The 18,596-nt window shown below is 40.6% G+C and overlaps 1 protein-coding gene across 4 annotated transcripts in view; it reads left to right on the forward strand.

The window, feature by feature from the left end:
* Positions 1-18,596, forward strand: part of vps13a (vacuolar protein sorting 13 homolog A) — a 366,579-nt gene that overhangs the window by 291,856 nt on the left and 56,127 nt on the right. For all 4 annotated transcript variants that reach the window (XM_067983108.1, XM_067983109.1, XM_067983112.1 and 1 more), the window contains exons 61-64: positions 3,469-3,611; positions 11,100-11,181; positions 11,340-11,453; positions 14,347-14,422. In XM_067983108.1, the coding sequence (XP_067839209.1) occupies positions 3,469-3,611; positions 11,100-11,181; positions 11,340-11,453; positions 14,347-14,422 (415 nt within the window). The remainder of the gene's footprint in view (positions 1-3,468; positions 3,612-11,099; positions 11,182-11,339; positions 11,454-14,346; positions 14,423-18,596) is intronic.

Consider the following 18,596-nt stretch of genomic DNA (forward strand, 5'->3'; position numbering starts at 1 on the left):
ATGTACACAGATCATTAAAATGTAGTAGTCCAGTACAAAAAATGATCAAAAAAGCTAATGGAACGTTAACCTTTATAACTAGAGGGCTAGAATATAAAGGGGAGGAAGTTTTGCTACAGCTATACAAAGCCCTGGTTAGACCACATCTGGAGTACTGTATACAGTTCTGCGCACCGCACCTTAGAAAGGATATATTGGCCTTGGAAGGAGTGCAGCACAGATTCACCAGAATGTTACCAGGGTTACCAAGGGTTGGATCATGAGGAGAGATTACATAAACTAGGCTTGTATTCCCTGGAATATAGAAGGTTAAGGGGTGATTTGATTAAGGTTTTTAGGATTTTGAAAGGGTGGATAGAGAGAAACTTTTTCTAATGGTGGGAGAGTCTAGGACAAGGGGACATAATCTTAAAATCAAAGCCAGGCCATTCAGGAGAGAAGTTAGGAAACACTTCACGCAAAGGGTGGTAGAAGTGTGGAACTCTCACAAAAAGCAGTAGATGCAATTAAATCAAATTACCTCTTAACCTTCTATATTCCAGGTTATACAAGCCTAGTTTATGTAATCTCTCCTCATAATCCAACCCTTGGTAGAAGTGTGGATCTCTCTCTCACAAAAAGCAGTAGATGCTAGCTCAATTAATAATTCTAAATCTGAAACTGAGATTTTTGCTAGCCACAGGTATTAAGGGATATGGAGCCAAGGCAGGTGGATGGAGTTAGGATACAGATCAGCGATGATCTCGTTGAATGGCAGAACAGGCTTGAAGGGCTGAATGGCCTACTCCTGTTCCTATAGAATCATAGAATAATACAGCACAGAGGGAGGCTATTCGGCCAATTGTGTCTATGCCGGCTCTTTGAAAGCGCTGTCCAATTAGTCCCACTCCCTTGCTCTTCCCCATAGCCCTGCAAAGTTTTCCACTTCAAGTATTTATCCAATTCCTTTTTGAAAGTTATTATTGAATCTGCTTCCACTGCCTTTTCAGGAAGTGCATTCCAGATCATAACAACTTGCTGTGTAAAAATGTTTTTCCTCATGTCGCCTCTGGTTCTTTTGCCAATTACCTTAAATCCGTGTCCTCTGGCTACCTCCTGCCATTAGAAACAGTTTCTCCTTATTTACTCTAAACCCTTCATGATCTTGAACACCTCTATCAAATCTCCCCTTATACTTCTCTGCTCTAAGGAGAACAACCTCAGTTTCTCCATGTAACTGAAGTCTTTCATCCCTGGTACCATTCTAGTAAATCTTCTCTGCACCCTCTCAAAGGCCTTGACATCCTTCCTAAAGTATGGTGCCCAGAATTGGCCACAGTACTCCAGTTGGGGGATAACCAGTACTTTATAAAGGTTCAGCATAACTTCCTTGCTTTTTCACACTCTGCCCCTATTTATACCCCGTTTGCCTTTTTAACAACCTTCTCAGTTTATCCTGACACCTTCACAGATTTGTGTATGTGCACCCCCAGATCTCTCTGTTCCTGCACCCCCTTCATAATTGTACCATTTAGTTTATATTGCATCTCCTCATTCTTCCTAAAATGAATCACTTCACATTTATCTGTGTTAAATTTCAACTGCCATATGTCTGTTCATTTCACCAGTCTGTCTATGTCCTCCTGAAGTCTGTTACTATCCTCCTCATTGTTTATTACATTTCTGAGTTTTGTGTCATCTGCAAACTTTGAAATTTTGCCCTGTGTACCCAAGTCCAGGACATTAATATATATCAAAAAGAGCAGTGGTCCTAATATCGACCACTGGGGGACACCAATGCACACTTCCTGCGAATTAACAGCAGCTTCCATAATCTTAGAAACTACAGATATAAAGACTGGGGTAGAAGCTGGGCGTAAAACAGATGCAACGAGGGCCAATTTCAGGGATCAATGTCCCATACCCAAAGGATGTCTGAAAGCTGGTTGGTCGATTTTTCAGGCATCCCTGATGGCCACCTAAAGCAGGTATTAGGCCCTTTACAAATGCAAGTGAGTGGCCTAACACCCATTTTAGGTCCCCTTTGCTAAATTCGACGTCGTGGAGCTGAGCAGGACCCAGGCTCCTCCACTCAGGATTCTTAAGTGATCGCTGGGTGACTGCCACCAAAAGGTAAGTTTAAAAAAATATTTTTTTTAAGAATCATTGCTATGGAGCCAGGAGGAGCAATTGTGCTCCCCTGACACAACAGTATCCCAATAAGCCCGTTGCCGTTCCGCTCCCCCCCCACAGGACATACATTCAGGCCGCTGCCAGCAAGGCAAGCAGCCCGACATTAATGTCTTCAAATGAGTATGCTGCCTGAGGAGGCATGACAGGTGCCGGCAGCTCACCCAATCAATATTGGTGAGGCCTGAGGCTCAATTTCGGGCTAACCTCAGACCTCCCATTTTGGGCACATGTGGTCGCATTGATGCCTTTGCGCTGAACCAGCATGTCATCGAATTTATACCCAATGTCTTTCAACATGTAATAAAACAGCTTTGAATGTTTTTAGAGAATTTTACAGGAATTAATTAAAAAATCAGCAGTAATTGTTAAGCACTCAATATGCATATTCTTCCCTCTTTACCTTCCTCGGGGCCCCATGCCAAAGCCTAAGTATTTTTGGTTTCTGTTTCTGAGACTACTCTTGGATAAACCCTCGCTTGCTATGCCCTTCAGTGTGTTTTCACTTGTCCTGGTATCTAGGTAAAAGTCAGAGTAAGTCAGAGAAATCAAACACACAACCCTTTTTAGATACCTTCAGCTACTATTCTATCACATGCCTCAAGGAATGTTTGTTGTTTTCTAGAAGCAGCAGAGTAACAATAATACTGGATCTTATTTGAGACTTTCAATGCCAAACCAATTTAGAAACAGTAAATAGAATAAGCAAATTGTAGCAGAAACATAACATATGTTTACAATAGTTTTTACATTATGCTAGCTCTTTGTATATGGAAAATAATAAATTTGTATCTCTAGTGCTAAAACTATGATTATAATTACTTTTTACCTAGTTGCTCATTTTATAATAATACCAATTACAGAAGGTGCCTGGTTTATTCCATACCTTTGAGAGGTTCCAGATAGATAGACCTCTTTCAGAAAGGCCTCATATCAACCCCATTGATATGAAAAGCGTATTTAACACTTCAAATCCTGTAACAGAATTAAAGGAGCTTCTACCAAGCTAAATATTAGAGAAAAATGCAACATTTAGAAGATCCAGGAATCCTTGGCATTGCTGGCAATCTGAGTGTTAACTGGACAGGCCAACATAAATTTATTCAAAATGAAAATTATCCAGAATTGTCAATTACATAGATTATAATTTCAGTTGTCTATGGGTCACCCAAAGCTACACTGTCCAGTTTGTGACAATTACCATTGAAATTATTTTAATAGCATATCTACATTTTAACATTGTTGCCCAAGGGTATCATTAATGATCATTGTTTTGAACTTATGTTTGTGTTCTTGTAGTTGCATTTGAGTTTTTCTATCAGTTCTGGAGGAGAAGAAAGTAACAAGCAGCAAGAAACCGAAATGATCCCAATGCAGTCTCTGAACCTTTTGTTAAAAAGCATTGGAGCAACTCTCACTGATGTACAAGATGTTGTCTTCAAGTATGTGTATTACTTGTATGATATCGTAAAGCTTTAATTGTAGAATTCTGGAGAAGCAGTAACCCTTCTGAGGACTGCAATAGCATTTATGTATGAAAACCAAAAGCATATTAGCTTCAGTAAGAACTCTAGTTGCTGAGTCAGTAGGTTGTGAGTTCAAGGCGCACCCCTAGAACATCAGCACGTAATCTAGGCTGACATTTTAGTGTGGAACTGAGGGAGGGCTGCAATGCTGGAGATGCCATCTTTCAGATCAGACATTAAACTGAGGCTCATCTACCTGTTAATGTGGATATAAATGAACCATGGCACTATTCAACGAAGAATGGAGGAGGTCTGCCTTTTGTCCCTCAACCAAAAAAAAAGTGTAAAACGTAATTTATTATACTGCTGTTTGAGGTACATTGCTGTGTGCAAATTTGCTGCTGTGACTATACTTCAGAAGTAATTAATTACTAGTGAAGCACTTTGGTGCATCCTTAAAGACATGAAAGAGGCATGCAAAGAGGCTCCAATGTGATTTAGACAAGTTGGGTGAGTGGGCAAGAACATGGCAGATACAGTATAACATGGATAAATGTGAGGTTATCCACATTGGTTGTAAAAACAGAAAGGCAGATTATTATCTGAATGGTGATAGATTGGGAAAAGGGGAGGTGCAACGAGATCTTGGGTGTCCTTGTACACCAGTCGCTGAAAGCGAGCATTCAGATGCAGCAAGCAGTTAGGAAGGCGAATGGTATGTTGGCCTTCATTGCAAGAGGATTTGAGTACAGGAGCAGGGATCTCTTACTGCAGTTGTACAGGGCCTTGGTGAGACCACATCTGGAGTATTGTGTGCAGTTTTGGTCTCCTTATCTGAGGAAGGATGTCCTTGCCATGGAGGGAGTGCAACGAAGGTTTACCAGACTGATTCCTGGGATGGCAGGACTGACGTATGAGGAGAGATTGGGTTGACTAGGCCCATATTCACTAGAGTTAAGAAGAATGAGAGGTGATCTCATCAAAACATATAAAATTCTAACGGGACTAGACAGACTAGATGCAGGGAGGATGTCCACCGATGGCTGGGGAGTCCAGAGCCAGGGGTCACAGTCTCAGAATACGGGGTATGCCATTTAGAACCGAGATGAGGAGAAATTTCTTCACTCAGAGGGTGGTGAACCTGTGGAATTCTCTACCACAGAAGGCAGTGGAGGCCAAGTCATTAGATGTATTCAAGAAGGAGATAGATATATTTCTTAATGCTAAAGGGATCAAGGGATATGAGGGAAAAGCGGGAACAGGGTACTGAGTTAGACGATCAGCCATGATCATTTTGAATGGCGGAGCAGGCCCGAAGGGCCGAATGGCTTACTCTTGCTCCTATTTTCTATGTTTCTATGAAAGATGCTAGATAAATGCAAGTTAATTTGTTCTAATGTTTAACAGGACATATTGAGAATTATATATTCTGTGGTTCCTCAGATTTTTATAAATCTTGCTAATTCTCATTTATTCAACCATGCAGAAATCATGGAACACGATCTCTTGGAGTTTATATTCTAACTGTAGTAATACAAGCAGTCATAGATGTTTCTATCTTTTCTAGGTGCCCAGTTATTAACTTTAAGCATCATGCAGTTATTTTTCATCAATGCAGATCTCAAAAATATTGGGATAGTAAATGGGGGAAAGGCGAGTATTTAGAGTCATAGAGTTATACAGCATGGATAGAGGCCCTTCGGCCCATCGTGTACGCGCCGGCCATCAAGCCCTGTCTAATCTAATCCCATATTCCAGCATTTGGTCCGTAGCCTTGTATGCTATGGCATTTCAAGTGCTCATCCAAATGCTTCTTGAATGTTGTGAGGGTTCCTGCCTCCACAACCCTTTCAGGCAGTGAGTTCCAGACTCCAACCACCCTCTGGGTGAAAAGGTTCTTTCTCAAATCCCCTCTAAACCTCCCGCCTTTTACCTTGAATCTATGTCCCCTTGTTATAGAACCCTCAACTAAGGGAAAAAGCTCCTTAGTATCCATCCTATCTGTGCCCCTCATAATTTTGTACACCTCAATCATGTCCCCCCTCAGCCTCCTCTGCTCCAAGGAAAACAAACCCAATCTTCCCAGTCTCTCTTCATAGCTGAAGCGCTCCAGCCCTGGTAACATCCTGGTGAATCTCCTCTGCACCCTCTCCAAAGCGATCACATCCTTCCTGTAGTGTGGCGACCAGAACTGCACACAGTACTCCAGCTGTGGCCTAACCAGTGTTTTATACAGCTCCATCATAACCTCCTTGCTCTTATATTCTATGCCTCGGCTAATAAAGGCAAGTATCCCATATGCCGCCTTTACCACCTTATCTACCTGTTCCGCCGCCTTCAGGGATCTGTGAACTTGCACACCAAGATCCCTCTGACCCTCTGTCTTGCCTAGGGTCCTCCCATTCATTGTGTATTCCCTTGCCTTGTTAGTCCCTCCAAAGTGCATCACCTCGCACTTTTCCGGGTTAAATTCCATTTGCCACTGTTCCGCCCATCTGACCAACCCATCTATATCGTCCTGCAGACTGAGGCTATCCTCCTCGCTATTTACCACCCTACCAATTTTTGTATCATCAGCGAACTTACTGATCATACCTTTTACATTCATATCCAAGTCATTAATGTAGACCACAAACAGCAAGGGACCCAGCACCGATCCCTGTGGTACCCCACTGGCCACAGGCTTCCAGTCACAAAAACAACCTTCGACCATCACCCTCTGCCTTCTGCCACTAAGCCAGTTTTGTATCCAAAGTGCCAAGGCACCCTGGATTCCATGGGCTCGTACTTTCTTGACCAGTCTCCTGTGGGGGACTTTATCGAAGGCCTTACTGAAATCCATGTATACCACATCCACTGCGTTACCCTCATCCACACGCCTAGTCACCCCCTCAAAAAATTCAATCAAATTAGTCAGACATGATCTTCCCTTGACAAAGCCATGTTGACTATCCCTGATTAATCCTTGCTTCTCCAAGTGGAGACTAATTTTGTCCTTCAGAATTTTTTCCAATAATTTTCCTACCACTGATGTTAGGCTCACTGGCCTGTAGTTCCCCGGTTTTTCCCTACTCACCTTCTTGAATAATGGTACTACATTAGCGGTTCTCCAGTCCTCTGGCACATCCCCTGTGGCCAGAGAGGTTCTGAATATATGTGTTAGAGCCCCCGCAATCTCCTCCTTTGCCCCTGTCCTTTTCCATGACCACCTTAAATCTCACCAAATTATGGTCACTGTCACCAAAGTGCTCACCTACTAGCACTTCTTCCACTTGGCCGGCCACATTCCCTAGAATTAGGTCCAGTACCGCCCCCTCTCTTGTAGGACTTTCTACATGCTGGCTCAAAAAGCTCTCCTGGATGCACGTTAAGAATTTTGTACCCTCTAAGCCTTTTACACTCTGAGTATCCCAGTTAATATTGGGGAAGTTGAAATCCCCCACTATTATTACCCTATTATTTGCACAATTTTCTGAGATTTGCCTACATATCTGTTCCTCTATCTCCCCCTGACTGTTTGGGGGCTTATCGTACACTCCCATCAAAGTGCTTGCCCCCTTTTTGTTTTTAAGCTCCACCCATATGGCCTCATTAGAGGAACCTGCTAATATATCATCCCTCCTTATGGCAGTAATTGATTCTTTAATTAATATTGTGACCCCTCCTCCTCTTATACCTCCCCCTCTTTATAAACCATCTTATTGTATCTAGGATGTATCATGAAATGAATTACTTTGAAGTTAATTAACTGTTAAGTAGGGGAAAATGACAGCCATTTTGTATCCAATGACAACCCAGAAATAGCAATTAGAAGAAGAGCCAGTTAACTTTTTTTTGTGGTATTGATGATGGAGGAAGGTTGCCCAAGACGCTGGGAGAGCTACTTCCTCATCTTCAAATAGTGCCATGGAATCATCCATTTGAAGCATCGGAAAGCCAAATGGAACCTCCGTTTACTGTCTCGTGAATGACAGCATCTCCAACAACGCAGAGCGCTCTCAATTCTGAACTGGAGTATCAGTCTAGATTATGTATTCAAGTTCCATAGAAAGGCTTGAACCCACAACCTTTTGTCTCAGACAAGAGTGCTACCAACTAAAGCAAGCTAAAATTTACAAATACCCTCTTTTGAAACCTTTTTTTTAAATGGATTCCACACCATGACAACTGTATCCATCCCATGACCTCACATGCCTCATGATAGCATTGGCAAATCCTTTCCAGTAGCCAGCCTCAACATTGTAGGGATGTGGGGCTTGATACTGAATCTGATGGGGTTACATATGGCTTCAGTTTTTCATTTTTGCTCAACTATCACAAACCTGGTTTAGAACTACATAAGTCTGCGTTCTTTGGTGTCAGGCCCCATATAGAGTCCTCATTATCACAGGGGATGCCTTTTTACTTCAACTGTTGCAAAATCCTCAATGGAAGATAATATGCAAAAAGGTTGGAGGAATATCCTGATTAATTCTGGGAAAGGGAACATGACCTATGCCAAAAAAATGGGTGATGTGGAGATGCCGGTGAATGGGTGGGATGGAAAAACATATCTCCCTCATCATTCCCCCCACCCTGTCAGCACCACCCAGCAATTGTGCCAGGAACCCATTCTGCAGATTGTCCTAAGAGAGCAAGTCATTGCAATCGCATTTGAGACTCCTACCAAATGTAGGATTGTTGGCAGGCTTACCTCTTGCACCACTCTCAAACGTTTTAGATATGGGAACATTAAACTATTCATCCAACCTGAATCTTCACAATCCCATATCTGATCTATTTGAACCCATGGTTTTATGCATCATAAATCCCCTTATTTGAAAACTATCATACTTTCTCTTACTTCTACTTAGAGTAAATGGAAATTGTGATCTGATAGTTGAACAATTCTGTTGTTTGTCATTCAAATAGGAATCCCTTTTGAAATTTTTACTTGATTTGTCGCAGGAAATCATGGTTCTGAAATTTTACGTACATACATACATGCATGCAAGCTAAAGTAGAAAAAGTTTGCCGTGTTCGTCTATATAAACAGAACCAGTGATTTTTGACGATCTGGAGAGTTATTTGGTTTGTTAGCTTCAGGCAAACCCATTATTAAATAGCATATACCTGAAGGTGCAGTAGATTCTACTCCTTTGCCTTGTTGTTTTAGGTACTTGAGAGCTGCCATGAAAGGAAATGTGTTTTCTACTCATGCTATAGTGATGAATATGCTAAAGGTTTCTCACGGACAAGCACGCTAAAGGTTTCTCTTTTCATAATTGTCTGAAAGGAAGCTATGTGGATTAGTCAGCATGATTTTACTGGCCACTGCTGTTTTGATCTGAATGCTCAATGTAGCATGTGTTCTGGCACTTCTGTGTTCTAGTTTGGTCTCAAAATTGTTAGCGTTCCCGCTTCCATTTTCTGTACTACCTTTGGCACAATTCCTTCTCTGTTGAGCAATTGGGAAGAATATTACAAGTCATCGTTTTGGTATGATTTCCTTCATTCTTTGCAATGTAGTGGAACTTCCACATAACCTTCAACCTTTCTGTCCCTCAGTTCTTTTCTTTCATGTAGAACTTTTCTTTTAGTGTTGATATTTTTTTGCTTTATTGTATCAACTTAATTTCCATTTGCTGTCTTCTAAAAGAACTACGGTGTGATTCTAAAATTCTATGCAATGTAAGAGAACCACATGATTAATGGAGGATTCATTAAAGGGACAATGTTGATTCTCCCTGCCTCCTTTCCTATTTTTATGTTGACTATTGATTTGTATGTAGAGGTTTAACTATATTCAAATATTGTACCAAAGGTATGTAGTTTAACCCTTAGCACACTGTTGTCAATTCTACTATTCTTCTGATGGCTCAGAGCCAGCCTACCTGTTCTGAACTTGTCACATTTATAGGATTACTGTTACAGTTCAGGCTCTGAACCAATACTTTCAATTTGGGCTTACAGGTAAAAGGCAGTTTCCATAGCAGCCCCCCCCCCCCCCCCCAAGTCTCCTATGAACTGAAACTTGCCCTTTTATGTGTAGTGTGAATGTGATACCAAGTCACAGAACTAACTATTACCCTTTTACCACTGGAGACCATATGGGCTGCATACCACATTCTCCTGTCCATATCGCACATCAGAAAATACCACCCTATCAATTGATAATGTTTGGGTTAAAACCAATGGCCAACTTTATTTATCGGTAATATGATTACACAAAAGCAGAAATGCGAAGCAAGTAACTGGCAGAACAATATTTAACTTGTGCATTGCAGAAACTATATCAAAACAGTAAAGGGCCTACTTTCAATTATTTTTGAATTGGGTATCTTGATAAACTTACTTGACAAAGCTCCACACAGCCCCACATAGGCACATCTACTGGAAATATGCTGTATGAAGCAGGCAACTGAAGATTCTAGGAAAACTGCACAGCCCATAAAATGCCTCCTTGGTGTCCAAAAGGGCAGATGTCACATGAAGATTGAAGAGGTTCTTGTCTCAATAGTCAGGCAATCATGATATTAATAAATTCTACCACTCAAGTGGACAGGATGTGAACAGCAGTCACAGAGTCATTTGACACTACTTGCAACCAAAATCATTCTTCTTGTTTGAATTAAGTGTGCATGCCTTATCATTTCACAGTTTCTGACGTTTCTAACTTATAAATGCAGGCAACAGTATTGCTTAAGCCAACTGACTAGACCAGATGGACAGCACAGAAATGTAGATATCTCTAGACTGTTACACATTGTTTTTCTCCCCACAAAGACAAATATTCAACATTCTCAAAGCTACGGTGTAAATTAAATTGATATCTATTTAAAAGAAATACAGAATTTTTTCTAGTTGAGTTCTACTTCCATCAAGATAGCAATCTCCATCTTTATATCTTTGCATTTCATTGGCTGACAGCCTGCTTTTAGAGCTTGTCTCTCACCAATAGTCAATTTATTTTAAGTTGCTCTCATCTATAAAAGAGTCAAGAAGCAAATGAAACAAGGTAAGTAAATGGTTTTAACATATAAAATAAGAAGGAAATAAGAATCTATTAAAGATTGTATTGGTTAAAAAGAAAAGAAATACAAATAAAACCAAGCAGGAACAGGGAAAAAGAGAGAATGGGAGGAAAAGCAAGACAGAGCAAGCAGAAGTAAAGTGTTTACATCTGACACCAAGTAGCTTTATTGTGCTTGGTTTAGCAAAATGGTATCTGAGCTGAAAACTTGAAGCCTTGCTTGTCTGGGAAGATGGCTATTTCCTAGGATCTATAGCAATTTAAGGGTTAATATTTGTGTGTTTTAAAATCTCAAAAGGGCATTCAGTACCCAGAGGATTGAAGTAATTGTGAAAGGTTTTGAAGTTTCAGATTCTTGTTACCTAACATTTGTAAGAAATTACCCCATAAAAATGATGGCGAAAGACAAATAAAACTTATATCCTTGTATTAAATTACTCTGTTCTTTGTAGGCTTGGATTTTTTGAAATCAACTATCAGTTTTATACAACGCAACAACTTCAGTGGGAGGTCATCCGGCATTATTCTAAACAGGTGAGTTCTAAGGTACAATTGCATTTGATATGTAATTAGTAATGCTTATTTTTAATAACCCATAGAACTATTACTAAACAACAATCCCTCTCTCCCCAGGACAAATACTTATTCTATTAAATTAAAAGTTTTAAAATTATTCTGTTCCCTCCCTCTAGGCAATCAAGCAATTGTATGTGCTTGTCCTTGGACTAGATGTCTTGGGCAATCCTTTTGGGTTAATCAGAGATTTATCAGAAGGAGTAGAAGCCTTTTTCTATGAACCTTATCAGGTCAGATTGTATCCTACAAACTGTATAACACATTTATTCTTCAGTAGGAATACTTTAAGCGCAAATGAATCAAAAACATTGAATTTGCAAAATGTACTGCTCTCTTACATGCATATTTTTATAAACTAACTTTAAAAGAAGTGACTTACCACTGTTAACATTTGAAAATTCTACTGAAATATTGAACAGCAAACTGCTGACCCTTTAGTGAAGTTTACTTTTCTATGAACTGATTCAATATTCAATCAGCAATCTTTGTGGATTGTGTATATGTTCCGCATTATCTTCTACTCTTTTGACCCAATGCTCATTTTTGAAAATAAACAATGTTTTAAAGGTTTTATAAAGTAACTTAATCAAATTTTATATAGTTTTTATATAATCAAATAATTCTGAGCTTTAAAAAGTGTATTACCTCATAATTCAGGTACGATTTTTGCAACTATTTTTGGTCACAATAAGTTGGGGAAAATAGACATTTGAAGACACAAAAGACAAGGAATCAAAACCTTCAGCCAGAAAGTGTGTCAAAATGCAGTCTCGCTAAATATAGCTTTTCCCCTTTAGCTTCTGAGAACAGGAATGGGGGAAGGTGCTGTTTGCAGAGCCCTGGACCACTAGACTAGTTACAAATCAATGTAATTGGGGAACCAGTTTTCCCTAAAGCTAGCTAGACAAGAGGGTCTACCTTTAACACAGTGTTTGTGGTAAAGGATGATAGTCTATGAAAAGTGCCTATAGTGCCTAGACCCAAAGAAACTAAAGATAAGTTTGAATCAGTGAATCCTATATATGTGAAGAAAAAAACTCCAAATACTGGAAATCTGTAACAAAATGGAATATGCTAGATATGCACAGCAGGTCCAGCTGTCCAGATGGAAATTAAGGGGCCAGGGTGGAGGTGGGGGGGACACTGATACTCTAATCACAGAAAAGGCATTAATGGGTTTTATGCCGTGCAAGCTGCATAATGGAAATGTTTACGTAGTATAAAAGATCATCTCAGTAAAGCAGTCAAAAGAACATGCAATTGGCTAAGACAACAAGCATGGGAAAGGCTCACACAGGAAAAATAGTAAGGAAATGGAGGGAGGGGGCAGAAACCTACAGAAGCAGGAGGCATGAAAACACACCATGGTCCATCAGTTAAAAAGAGAAAGAACAGGTCAACACTCCTTGTGTAGCGTCCGCACCACCTAACACCAGAGTTGTGTTTTAACGAAGAATCTACACCCAAAATATTAACCTGCCTCTGCTACCTCAAATTTTAATTTATTATTATTCATTCTCAGGATTTGGGCATCATTGACAAGGTTGGCATTTATTGCCCATTCTTAGTTGCCTTTGAGAAGGTAGTGGTGGGTCTTCTTCTTGAACTGCTGCATTGTAGCAGTTTTATACAACTGAATGTCCTTGTTAGGCCACTTCAGAGGGTAGTTAAGAGTCAACCACCTTGGTGTGCTACTGGAATCACATATAGACTGAATAAGGATGGCAGGTTTCCTTCCCTAAAGGACCTAGGTGAACCAGTTAGGTTTTTATGACCGTCAAACAGCTTCGTGGTCACTTTTACTGGTACCTGCTGGCGGGGTACCCCTCATCCCCAGCACCCTCTGCTATGAAGAAAATGGAGGATATTGCAAGTTATTCAATCCTTTAACTTCCTCTCTGAATGGAATATCTGTTGTATCTTTCTCCCCTTTTTTCCATCCCTACTAAAATGCTTGTTTATCTTTCAGTTTTCAGTTCTGATGAATGGAGATTCAAAACGTTAGCTTACATAGAATGTATAACACAGAAACAGGCCATTAAGCCCAATCGGTCTATGCCTGTGTTTATATTCCCACGAGCCTCCTCCCACCCCTCTTCGTATAACCCTATTAGCATAACCTTCTATTCCATTCTTCCTCATGTGTTTATCTAGAATTTAGATTTCTCTTAAATGCATCTGGCAAGCTATCCCTCGGCAGCGGGAATCCCATCGGGGTCCTGCCATGCATCTGTCATGACCATCACCCCCCCCCCCCCACCCCCCCACCACCACCACAACCCAGGGAAATCGGTCACAGTTGGGGTACAGTTACTGTGTATTTCAAACATTTTCTGATCTCCATATATTGTGCTATGATTTGCTTTTATATAGCATTTTTTCATTTATATAGCAGTTTTAATTTGTTTCATAATATGTACCTATGCAACAGAATATGTAAATACTTAACCAAATCTTAATTTCAGTTAAAACTTCCCAAGCATTTTCTATTTTATTGGCTCATTGCATCAATATCATTGAATTTAATCCCCTTTAGAGACTCTTCTGCCATAAAATATTGCACTATAAATGATTACTAGCAGCTCTGCAAGAGCAGCCAAAGTTAACTTGCCCTTAAATTTCTTTCCTTTCCCACTGAGAATCTCTTGGCCTATATTCATTGAGCTGTTCCTTGAATGGTAAAGATCGGAGGTAGTATTTTCCTGCAGCATGCAATGAAATAAATTACAGATCTGATTTTACTTGCATGCATAATCATCATGATTTGATTATAGAAGCTTGCAATCATCTCTATTTAGCTATAATTGCCACCATCTGCCAAAAAAGCTAATAACTGAATAAAACAGGCCACTAAACTTCACCCGTAAATACTATAAAGAATAACACAAACACTGGGGTGTGTCACAAAGTGGTACCAAGTTTCTGAACTGTGATGGCTTTAGTAAATTACCCTCATAGTTTACTATCATCTGAAACCCTCTAAGTCCTGCCTTGTTATATGTTTCAACTTTTGTGTAATTCTTTATATAGCATGAGATAATACTGCATGCTTAAAGTAAAAATAAATTACATATTTAATAGTAAGTTAGAGCTTGTTAAATCATTGCAAATTATTTTTCTCAGGGAGCTATTCAGGGACCTGAAGAGTTCATGGAAGGAATGGCCTTGGGTGTAAAGGCATTAGTAGGAGGTGCTGTTGGTATGTATTTGTGCTTTTTTGACAGTAAATTAATTATGTATAATTGGTTAGTTTCTCAAATGGTGGTCCCTTGCTAAAGGCATCAGCCTAGGTTTGCAAAATGTTTATCATAAGGCCATTTTCTATTCAGTTTTGTTGCATTTCCTTGTTGCAGAATATGTCATATTTGGTTACTTAACAATCCTTTTAGGCCTGGGACCATAAAGACCTGCAATTTTTCTATAGTCTGGAACAAAACAATAGGAAAAGAACTTCTCATCCCATTCATAGAATCACAGAAAAGGTATAGCAGGAAGGAGGCCATTCGACCTGTCGAGTCCGTGCTGGCTCTATGCAAGATCAATCCACTAGTCTCACTCCCCGCCCTATCCCCGTAGTCCTGCAATTTTTTTTCCTTTCAAGTACTTATCCAGTTCCCTTTTGAAAGCCATGATCGAATCTGCCTCCACCACCCCCCCAGCAGTGCATTCCAGATCCTAACCACTCGCTGTGTAAAAAAGTTTTTCCTCATGTCACCTTTGGTTTTTTTGCCAATCACCTTAAATCTGTGTCCTCTGGTTCTTGACCCTTCCGCCAATAGGAACAATTTCTCTATCTATTCTGTCTAGACCCTTCATGATTTTTAAATACCTCTATCAAATCTCCTCTCAATCTTCTCTGTTCCATGGAGAACAACCCCAGCTCCTCCAGTCTATCCACGTAACTAAAGTCCCTCATCCCTGGAATCATTCTAGTAGATCTTTTCTGCACCCGCTCTAAGGCCTTCACATCTTCCCTAAAGGGTGGTGTCCAGAATTGGACACAATACTCCAGATAAAGCCCTTTCAATCTCGTGTCATTGATGAATTGGAGTGGTAATTTTGGAAGAATAACCAAATTATTTTCATCGGAGACATAAAAATTGAAAGGGGAAATGATTCAGGTCTTTACAATACTGAAATGCATGGCTAATTTAGATGCAAGTTGGTGACTTTTTAAAAAAATTTAATTTAATTGCTAAACCTATAGAAAACATTGGGTAGGCCACAGTTAGAATATTGCGTCCATTGATGGGTGCCCTATTTTAGGAAAGATGATAATACCAGAGAGAGGGTACAGAAGAGATTTACTAAGATGATATCGGAGATGAGATACTTCAGTTAAAAGGTGAGACCAGATCGGAGCTCTTTTCACCAAACAAATGAGGGGATCTCATTGAAACGTATAAAATTCTTAGAGGGCTTGACAGGGTAGATGCATAGAATCATAGAATCATTACAGCATAGAAGGAGGCCATTGGGCCCATCGAGCCCGTGCTGGCTCTTTGTAAGAGTGGTCTAGTTAGTCCCATTCCACCTCTCTTTCTTTCTCCATGGCCCTGCAAATTTCTTCCTCTTTGAAAGCCACAATTGAATCTGCTTCCTCAGGCAGCGCATTCCAGATCATAACTACTTGCTGTGTAAAATTGTTTTTCCTCAAGTCGCGTTTGGTTCTTTTGCCAATCACCTTCAACCTTATATAGTGCTTTATAGCCAATTAAGTACTTTTTTGCAGTGTTTAGTTTGCAATGTTGTAATGTAGGAAATGCGGCAGCCAATTTGCACACAACAAGCTCCCACAAATAGCAATGTGATAATGACCAGATAATCTGTTTTAGTGGTGTTGGTTGAGGAATGAATGTTGGCCAGGATACCGGGGAGAATTCCCCTGCTCCTCTTCGAAATAATGCCATGGGATCTTTTACATCCACCTGAGAGTACAGACGGGGCCTCAGTCTTAACGTCTCAGCCGAAAGACGGCACATCCGACAATGCAGCACTCCCTCAGTACTGCACTGGAGTATCAGTCTGGATTTTGCGCTCAAGTCCCTGGAGTGGTAAGAACCCACAAACTTCTGACTCAGAGGCGAGAGTGCTACCAACTGAGCCACAGCTTTTTCTTTATTCGTTCATGAGATGTGGGCGTCGCTGGCAAGGCCAGCATTTACAGCTGACATACTTTCTCTGTAATCAGTAAACACTTTCCACCCATTGGCCCCGATATTTGTGGGGAGGGAGTGGCATGTCAGCAGCCGGGAAACCCAGAAATACCGGGAAGGCGGAGGTCCTGCTTTATTTAACGGCAGGACCTCATTAGAATTTTGTTATTTCGTTCCCCGCCTCGCAGCAGCCAGATTGAGAGGCTTGGGCAGCTGCCGGGAAGCAAAGCCTGCAGTATCCATTGTCCTCTCAGCAACTTTTGTTCCTTTAATAGAACGAGCAGTCTCATCATAATCAAATGTGATAGGACAGCTACCAAATCAGACAGAGGATTTAGTCTGCATCTGAAAACTATGCCAATTTTTTCTTGACATTGTAAGTATCTTCTGATGCAATTAAATTAGAAATTGATTACTTTTCTGGGAAGATGGGTTTGTATCAGAATAAGTATTGACTATTTCAAAAATAGTTGTTAGAGATGTGCACTTATAAGCTTATATCAACGTAGCACAGTGAGTCTTCTGTAGAATTTACAGCTGTCTTGGAATATTAATATTTATTGATATTTTACAGTTGTACCATAGTCATTATTTTTGTTGTTATAAAAGATCTGTCGTCTAATTAGTGCCTTTAGCAGTATCTGAGAGGGGAGGTACAGGCAGACAAAGTAATTTAATATTGTGGCAGGCAAATAAATTTAAATGGCTGCCAAAATCTGAGGAATGCAGCCTTATTAACATATTAATATCACTGAGCTGCCTCTCCAGAGCGGGTAAAACCAGAAGTGGAAGTGTTCGCAGCGGGTTGGGTTCGGGTTTCACATTTTTACCAATGTAACCTCCCAACCCTCTCCCATCCGTTGTTGGGGGGGGGGGGGGGGGGGGTTAAAATTACAGCTATTGTGTTTGGAAGTTTCAGGTCCTTACCTTATTTTTTAAAAAAGACTTGCATTTATGTAGCGCCTTTCACAACCTCAGGCACTGACCATTTGCCATTACCATAGGCATCAATTACAGTGACATAATTTAAACCGTATTAAGTGCATCAACTATTTTAGGCCGGTCAAAGCCCTGTTTTAAAATTAAAATTTACATGATAATTAAGATGAGAGAGAGGACTCGGCCCATTTAACTCACCCGCCTACAAACACCTACGGTCCGCCCCAGTCACAGTTTGACTGCCTCTTAAGCAATTCCAGGGCTTTAATCTCCACAAATTTTGCTGACCTGGGATCCCACTGAGAGGAGAGAGCTCTTTGTCTCTCACCCCATGCCATTCCTCCAGCAATGAAAGCCTCTTCTGGAAGGTGCTGACTCCCTCTTGATGTTCAGATCCTTCTTCAGGTTGAAGAGATGCTCCTTCCAAGGACAGGCTCCCTTTACCAGAACCACAATCTCCCCACTAGGATCCTCCTTGAACCTGTTCTGAATTGCATCTTCCACCAAGGCCCGAGCCGTGAACCAGTGTTGTGGTAAAATACCAGCCTGTTGAGAAACTTCGAGCCAACCAGTTTTAAGGCCTTGGTGGATCCGGCTTCTGTATCTTGATCCTCGGAATTCCAGGGCGGGTTCAGGTGCCCGACGTGAGCGCTCAGGTTCGTGGTCATGGTGTATTGGGACTCTCCCTCATACTGTGATGTACTGTCATAGATCGCGTCACAGAGCGGGAGGGGGAGAGACGGAGGATGAAGATTCCCCTTCGTGCATTTGAAAAATGTTTTGGCTACGTCGGCCACCGCATGTAGTGGGCAAGTTACGTTGACACCAATATGCCCACTGTAAGCGGTTGGGACTGGAATCCAAAGGCCTGGTTTAATAATCCAGAGAACACGAGTTCAAATCCCACCATGGCAATTTGAGAATTTGAATTCAGTTTGAAGAAAATCTGGAAATAAGAAAAAGGTATTAATAAAAGTGACCATGAAGCTGCCGGATTGTTGTAAAAAAAACCAACTGGTTCACTAATGTCCTTGATGGAAGGGAACCCGACGTCCTGACCCAATCTGGACTATGTGACTCCAGTCCCACAACAACATGGTTGACTTAACTGCCCTCTGAAGTGGCTTAACAAGCCATTTAATTGTATCAAACTGCCAGATGTGTAGCATATTCATTATTATGTTATTATTACATGAAGACAAGTTGTACTGATTGAATTAAATCTGATCATAATTATTGCTCTTTATGTTCATTTGGTATGAAATAAAGCAGCTTAAT

Source organism: Heptranchias perlo, chromosome 4, assembly GCF_035084215.1.
Source record: "Heptranchias perlo isolate sHepPer1 chromosome 4, sHepPer1.hap1, whole genome shotgun sequence".
Lineage (NCBI taxonomy): Eukaryota > Metazoa > Chordata > Chondrichthyes > Hexanchiformes > Hexanchidae > Heptranchias > Heptranchias perlo.